Source organism: Solanum stenotomum, unplaced genomic scaffold (genome assembly GCF_019186545.1).
Source record: "Solanum stenotomum isolate F172 unplaced genomic scaffold, ASM1918654v1 scaffold33129, whole genome shotgun sequence".
In the NCBI taxonomy this organism is placed as follows: Eukaryota; Viridiplantae; Streptophyta; class Magnoliopsida; order Solanales; family Solanaceae; genus Solanum; species Solanum stenotomum.
In genome coordinates, this window is record NW_026032292.1 from 813 (window position 1) to 9,655 (window position 8,843).

At 30.9% G+C, this 8,843-nt stretch overlaps 1 protein-coding gene across 1 annotated transcript; it reads left to right on the forward strand.

Annotated features, from left to right (window-relative positions):
* Positions 1-7,240: 7,240 nt before the first annotated feature.
* LOC125852241 (uncharacterized mitochondrial protein AtMg00810-like) lies at positions 7,241-8,110 on the forward strand. The gene has a single exon (XM_049531973.1). The coding sequence runs from the start codon at positions 7,241-7,243 to the stop codon at positions 8,108-8,110; it is 870 nt and encodes a 289-aa protein (XP_049387930.1).
* Positions 8,111-8,843: the final 733 nt, after the last annotated feature.

Below are 8,843 nucleotides of genomic sequence, written 5' to 3' on the forward strand. Positions count from 1 at the left end.
AAGATTTAAAGATTACATGTCAAAATTTATAGTTTTGATTCCTGAAATTTGAACAATATGACATAAATTGAAACGGATGGAGTAAATATTAATTTTGCACAATATGTTAATCATTGAAAAAATTACAATTTTATATATATTTATTTATTATTATTTTTTAAAAAACATTTATAGGATTATTAATTATACAACTGATTTTTTAAGATCTATAAAAGCTACACTTTAAATTAGCACCTAATAAATTAAAATAAATCTGAACTTATTAATTTAAAATTTTGACTTTGCCTTTATTTAGAAGGTACTTTATTCACTAAATGAGTAATTTATTATATTGAAAATATTAATTTTATAAGATATATTTAGATTTATTATGTAATTCCATTGTTTTATTTGAAAAAATATATTTTGGACTGGTTTAGAATCGCCACTTAATTTTTAAGAAAAAATCAAGAAAACTATTCATTTTCACAAGACTAAAACAGGAATCTAGTGAAAACTTGAAAAGGGTTTGAGGTTCTTATTAACATTCTAGGAAGGTTTTAAAAGCACCTAAAATGTCCACTAATGTGGTTATCCAACAATTAATTATTTGGCTAAAATAATTTTAACTTATCTTGAATTGCAAATTTTATAGTTAGAGCTATTTTAAAGTCGGCAAGGGGGAATATGGAACTACTATCTAAGTAAGACAGTTCGCAAAATTTATTCTTTAAGTCTTGTTAAGCGATGACTAATTTAGTTAAATTATTAAATAAAAAATGAGCGTCTCTCGGGGTTCGAATTGTTCAACCTTAAGATTAGCAGCAAATACTAACAAGTAAAATGAACACCGTAAAGTAGAGAGGGAAGAGAGAGTTGGGCCCAAATCTGGTTTTCCTGTCCGCCTGGACCAGTATTTGGGCCCATTTTTGTTTTGAGCCTTTGGCCCAATTTTTCATCTGTCCTAAATTCTAGCAAGATAATAGATAGGTGGGTTTAGGCCCGAAAGTAACAAAATACAATTTGAATTAAGAGTGGGCCTTTGGCCCAATCTTTTCAACTTCTTGATCTATTGCTTCTTTCAACTTCGGGACCGGTTCGTCAATTTTTTGAAGGACATGTTCTTCTATTGCATTGACTCGGTTGACTCGATAAAGGGAATTTGAGTCTTTACGACTCTCTCAAAATGCGAGGAAAAGGGAGTTCATGGTGAACTCGGGCAAATTTCACATGCAAATAAAAGGGAAACAACATTAGCAATTGAAATACAAGAAATTAAAATAAGACACGGTCATAATTTGGAACAAAAGCAATTCAAGTTGTTACAACTTAAAACCAAATTCAATAGTGCACAGTTGAGCCATTATCAGTTATATTAATATTATATAAAAATTTAGATAAGCCATCTTTTAAGTTAGAACTGTGATATTTGGATTAGTATACAAATTCACCAATGGTAGAAAAGGTTAAAAAAGAAAAAAAAAGGAAAGGGTCGAGATATGCGCATACCCGACTCAATTCTCACGAGAAGAGTCACATTAAACTTTTATCCAGGTAAGCTAATAAAAATGACAAAAAAATAAAAATCATCGACTTAACAAAATGCTATTACTTTATGCAATATCTCTAAGGGAACAAAATTTCACATGAAACTTTGCTCGACAAAAAAAAAAAGAAGCAAGAATAATCGGACTCAACAGCTGCACATAATCATAACCAGAGTTATTAATTAAAATTGACGCAAGAATTAACAAACATAGATGTCCTAATAAGCTAAAGAAATGACATTCCAAAGAAGGTATCAGCTAACAGATTAAATTAAGGCTGCTACCAAAAGAATAGGAATACAATCGGTAATAGCCTTAGACACTCAAAAAATGAGACAAAGACTTAAGTCGTCAATTAACTCATCCATAGCTTAAATAGCTGAAAAGAGACACAATGCTGCCTTATAAACAAAAAAAAAAAAATTTAAAAAGGGAAACAAAAATCATGCTTATAAGGAGCCTTTTCACATTTTTGCCAAAACAATCAACTACCTGGGAGGACCGAGCAAATCCAAGCAACATGTGATCATCAGACACTAAGCGAGTCTAACGATTTCATACCGCGACATGATCCCAAGACAAATTGAACCATACCGATGTCAATCAGAATTACTAGTCTATACTCGGAAATGTGCCAGAGGAACGATGAAACAACTTCTTTGACACTTCAGGTCATATAGTAAAAATGAGAAAATCACTTTAGCAAATAGAGACAGAACAGAATCGTGGTGGTCAACCGATGAACAAAGTAAGCTTAAGGCGACTGCAACCACAAACTCGAGAAAACTAAGAACAAGAAAAAACCACTTCAAACAGACATGAAATTTTTTTCGAAAAAAAAAAAAACACATAATACCAGTTTCAAAAAATTAATATGAACACATCATATAGAATCATCAAAATCGACCAAAAGCAGAACACCAAAGCCAACACATTGAACTTGAAGCTAATAGAAGGGTCGCGAGTTGTTTACCTTGTGGCGGGCAGCGAACAGGACGGGATGAGCCAACCGAGAAGCTTTCACCACATGAAATCCCAACAGACAGCAACAAAGAGAAGCTAGAAGCTAAACTCCCGAGTTCTTATCGTTAAAAGCTTATTTCTATGTATTTTAATCGATTGAAATAATGTATGGCTAGTAACTTTGCTATATCTTTGTTCCTAATCCCGCCCGTTTTCGACTCCTATTTTCCTCTACGTAAATTCTTACTGACTTTTCTCAAATTTTTCCCCTATTTTCGTCCTGCCTTTTTTTCTCTGTTTTTCTTCCAAAATTTTCTCAATATTTCCTTGACTCAAAATTTTTCAACTCTCCAAAAGAAATCCCCCTTGATACTGAAACAGTAAAGAAATATATAGGAGGGAGCTAGGGTTCGATTTTTTGAGAGGGAAAGGGCTGAAAATCCGGATAGAAAAAGGTCCAATTCGAAATTCGAAATCTCAAAATCTTTCACCATTTTGGGGGAGACACCTTTTCTTGCAAAAATCGCCCAATTCCGGAAGAGGAAAGGGGAAGGACGCGTGCCTGTTGCGATTGTACAAATCGAAAGGGACATTAGAGAAGAAAACAAAAAAAATTCGCAGAGCATTGCCTGCTGTGTTGACGTTGTGTATCTGCTGCTGCTTTCCGTTTTCGTTGTGGACGTTCTGGGAGCTACTGTTAAAGGTTGATGGATTCTTTTGAGAATAGAAGAATGGGCCGGGTTGGGTCATAATTTGATGGGCTGCTCAAATAATGTGTTGGGTCAGTGGGAATTGTAAGGGAATTGAAAGACAATGGGCTGTTGGATGAAGTGAATTGGAACCAGAATGGGAAATGGGTTGAGCATTTGGGTCATTTTAAGGGAATGGAAAAAAAGCCCAAAATTTTGGTGTTTAAAAGATTAATCAAGTAGAATTGAATTTAAGTTAGCCATACAAATCTAAGTTATAACCAACTGGCGCTTAAAGACGTATCCAAATTTAGTTGATTAGGATAAGTTCAGCTGGAATTCAAGAGGTACGGATTAATATAATTAATTTATGAGCTCTTTAATTTTTAACAAAATAAAATAATCAACTTAATTATGAACTAATCGATTTATATATGAACTAATTAATCCAAGATTAAAACTATAATTCGAACTGAAAACTAAATTAATAAAATATTTATTTTAACAAAGTAAAATCTTTGATATGATTTTCAAACATTTGTAAGATACACTAATTATGTATATAATTATATGAAACATATTCATTATTCAAAACTATAAAAATCGACTGAAATTATTTAAACTAATCTTGAAACTGTTTGAATTTTATAAATCTAATCATTCTAAATCGTTTGAAAATTAAGAAGCTCAGAAGTTAGTTATTATCGGGGAGGGTCAAAATTGGGTGTCAACATCCATCATTAGCAGAGGCAAAATTGCTTAATTGTTTTTTTTTCCTCTGCATGTAATGCAAGTTTGACTTTGTTAAGTTTGTTTGGTAGAAGGAACATAAGATAAAAGAAAATTCGGTTAAGAAGTAAGCAAATCCACAAAATAAATGTTAGAAATAAAGATTACCTTCTAATAGACACACGAGGGGGATTGTGGAGAAAAGTGGGTTAAGTTAAGATATTGTCATACTCTAGAATCGTCTTGAGTGCACCTACACTAAACTAATCTGATGGAAGGACCAAAGAACAACCTGAAACAACCCAACAATATCAAAATAGCTCAAGTTCATCATTAACAAAGGAAAAATAGTTTAGAAATAAGAGAATTGAGTCCCCATCAACTCAATTCAATCGTCTAAACAATCAATGCGAAAAATGACTCCTAAGATCTAAAAGTCACCATATCAAAACTCTAATATAAATTCAGATAGGGATGCAACCCCGAATGCTAAATATAAATCTAATAATAATATCTTTATCCAAAAAGATGGACAAGCAAATAAGAAGAACCCACGTCAACTCGAAAGATGTAGCTCAACCTATCTAGCATTTTCATTTATGCAAAGTTTAATTTGTTTCTTTATGCTTCCTGGAAATGAGTTTTTATCTTCAAATAAAGCTTAAATCGATGAGAAATTAAATTTCAAGTTATTATCACGTTCAACGAGAACGGAAGCATCTAAGTCTTTTTCCTTGACATTTTGGTGAATTAGATTCTACGTATATGGTGGTAAGGTTTGTGTACACTCTACTCTCTCTGCATCTCATTTTGTAGGATTTCACTAGATATATTATTATAACTGTAGATTCTGTATGACCAATTTTTATTTGATAATAACCATGATTTTATGAATTTTATTTATTCACCTAGGTGGTTTTAAAAGTGGTAAACTCCTAACTAGAAATTTAAATTACTAAAATTCCAAAAAAAAAACCAACAATTTTTAACATTTAAGCTATGTACTGCACTAATACCAGTTTTGTACAAAAATATAAATACTTATTTTAAAAAGCTAAACTTAAAAGAAGAGACAATTAACATGAGATTCACTCACATTAACAAAAAAAAAAGTTATAAAGATCGCTCCCTCAAGATTTTAATTCAAGTTTATATAATAATTTTCAAATAATAAACCATTGATGCATAGGTCTAAATATCTTTGTATTTGTAAATACCATATAGATGTATGGTAATAGACTAATAGCAACGTTTATGCAAAATTTTGGGTTTAGAACAATATTTAAATGTAATTATTAAATTAGGTATGTTATACTCCCCATTTCATTTTACCTGTCACATTTTGTTTTGCACACTTCTTTTAAGGAAAAACAACATTAACTAGAGACATTAATTAGAAGGTAATTTGACTAAATTATCCTTATTTATTACTCCTTTCTACTTCTCTTTTTTGTACTACATTTTCTGCATATTTATGACTAAGGGTAAAGATGGAAACAAACAACTAATTATATCTTAATTTATTAAAATAGTACTAATTATTTTGGATCATCTATTTTTAATAAGAATGAAAGTAAAATGAACTCAAGGAAGTAATAATATAAAGTTAACATTTTATTGAAAAAAATATAATATATCTTACTTGAATATAATGAAACTAAGCAAATACCCCATGGCCCATAAAAGCAAAATAATTACAAATATATATCCATTTACATTCATACTCATTAAATAATTAACTATATAATTTCCAATTAATTTTGCTTAACTAATATTAAATAAGTATCATAAACTGTATTGATATCATTAAGACTGATAATGTTGTGTAACTGATACTAATTAATCAGTATATATATATATCGTATTGGTATCATTAAGATTTCTTGTGAAAAAATTATTCATTAGCTATAACAGTATCATTGATTAATTAGTAATTTCTAAACAAGAAACCCTAATGATACATAAAAATATAAATATACTCTTATAGTATCATTGACTAATGAGTATTTTTTGAACAACATTATCAGTCTTAATGATACCAATACAATATATGATATTGGTTTAGTATCAGTTAAGTGAGTGTTTGCTATGCGAGACTCAGAGCAGCATAGCTCTGCTAGCGGGCCCCTATGCGATAGCTAGATTCAGAGTGAGACTCTCAATTGACCTGATGTTTCTAGTACCCAGTAAAATGCAAAATTATGAGCCTTAATGAAGGGGGTATGTATTGTAATTATTTATAAGAGAATGGGTAGTTCTCGAATTACTTTGAATTTGAATATAAACATGTAATTATTTTAGATTTTATAACCCATTTATCTAGTTTTTTCAATAAAATTTGCATATGTTTTATAATAATATATCTATATCTACCACCAATATGCATCATCATCGCGAACATCAAGTTTTAATAATTTAATAACCGCACACCAAAATTCAAATAATATAATTTTAGGCGTGATTAATAGACTATTACCCAGCGTTATTATTTAATTTCTTTATGTTTGGTATATCATATTAACTAATTTCAAAGAAACAATAATCGAACAATTTTGGTAATTGAAGGCGAAACAAAAATAACAATAAAGCACTCTTTCTTTTTTATTTTACATATCTAAGACATCATTTACTAATACTCCATCTATCTCTTATACTTGTCAAATTTTGACTTGACATACACTTATTATGAAAACAATTATTGGTATAATGAGTTTATCATTTTATCTCTATAAATTGATAGGGTTCAAACATATTTACTCACTACATTTTTCAAAGAAATTAACTCAATGTTAATAAATTGAGAATATTTTGGTCCTTTTACCAATTGCAAATCTAGCCCATTTAATTCATCAGCCTTCTTTTCCCATCTTTTACGTCAATTTTAGTCTAATCTCGTAGAATTTCTTGCATAACTTGGGCAGTGTCTATGTCTCTTTGGATCTCAACTCATGACTAAATGTTTGTAATGTGTCGATTTAAAAAAAGAAAAAATCATCCTCTCGTCTTTGTCTAATCGGAAAATAGCTATCATGAATACAACTTGTTGTTTATTTGGTGCTGTTGCCTTTGTGTAGTTCTCTTTGATCATTATGTTTGTTTATATCTATTGGCTTTTTGTATCCAGCACGTTAGGATCCATGAGGAATAGTATTGTTGTGTTTGATATTGGAATATGACCTTTCCTCTTCCTTTGCTAAAATTGTTTTGGTCTGCCACTGCCTCCAAATACATTTCTTGAGTTGTTCTATCTCTTCCAGTCACTCAACTTGGTTTATTAAACATGTTGATGTTAAAAATACATTTCTTCATGGACATCTTACAGAAGAAGTGTACATGAGTCAACCTCCAGGATTTTTTAATCCAAACTATCCAAGACATGTCTGTCCGTTTAAAAAGGCACTATATGGTCTCAAACAGGCTCTTAGAGCCTGGTTTGAAAGGTTCAAGTTGTATTTGCGCCACATTGTCTTCAAGTGCATCAGATCTGGCTCATCTCTGTTCACAATTCATAGTCCAGCAGGAACAATACTACTATTGTTATATGTAGATGACATAACTGTGACAAGCAACAACTCAAAGCAAATAGATGAATTTGTGAAGAAATTGAGCATTGAATTTTCCATGAAGGACCTTGGAAAATTAAGTTTCGTCCTAAGTGTTGAAGTTATCTACTTTCCAAATAGAATTCACTTGTCTCAAAGAAAATATGCTAATGATTTGCGCAAGAAAGTGGAGATGGCAGATGCAAAAGAAGTCTCTACTCCCTTAGTGCACGAAGCTATTGAGACTCCAGTTGATTCTACAGTATATAGAAGCATTATAGGAAGCTTACAATACTTGACACTAACCAGGCTAGATATAACTCATGTTGTGAACCTTGCAAGTCAGTTCATACAGAATCCAAATTGTGTGCATCTCCAAGTTGTAAAGAGAATACTCAGATATGTAAAGGGAACTATTACTCAAGGTTTGTGTATTACTTCTCAATCCTCACTTAGGTTGTATGGTTTCTCATATGTTGATTGGGCAGGATGTGCAACAAGAAGAAGATCCACCACTGGTTACATCATATATCTTGGTGCAAATTGTGTGTTCTGGTCCTCTCGAAAACATAACACTGTTGCAAGGTCAAGTATAGAAGCTGAGTATAAGGCCTTAGTTGCTACAACAGCTTACATGGCTGATTTGCATTCTGCAAGATAGTGGAATATATATATATATATATACTGCTCCTAGAACCAAACATGTAGAATTGAATTATCATTTTGTTAAAGAAAAAGTATCTCAAGGGCATTTAGAGCCTGTTTGGATGGGNTTGACAATTATCAAAGTGACTTATTTTAAGCCAAAAGCTAAAAGCTAGGGGAGGGAAACTTTTTTTTTTTTAACTTAAAAGCCCTTTTATGTTGACCAAGTATATTACCTTTTTGCCCTTAATTCTTTTATACAATTTCTAAATTGCCCATATTGAATTATTATTATTATTACTATTACTATTATTATTTTTATTATTATTATTATTATTAAATTATTATTATTATGTTTATTATTATTATAATAATAATTATTTGTATATATTTCGATTCGAAATTATTTGGTTTCGGATGTTAGCAAGCTAGATTGAAGATGACCGCGCGGACTACCGCCCGTCTTCTGAGATTCTATATAAGAAAGGAAGTAATAACTCTCTCCCAGTCTTCTTATCAAGAGAATACATTCAAAATGAGTGAATATAGTAGTTTTTCAGAAAGAGATAATGATATTCCTATCTCTATGTTTTTTACTGAAAAAAGATTGATTACTATTTTAAAGGTTCTTCCTCTTAATCGAGATGTAAAAGAACTTATTTGCTGGAAAATTATAGATGGAATGTTGATAGACCTATTTCAATCAGAATTAATAGAAGAATCAAACACTTATTATGACACGAATTGGG

What these genes read in the sequence shown, in the direction of transcription:
- LOC125852241 (XM_049531973.1), top strand. Translation starts at nt 7,241, where the DNA reads ATGAGTCAACCTCCAGGATTTTTTAATCCAAACTATCCAAGACATGTC.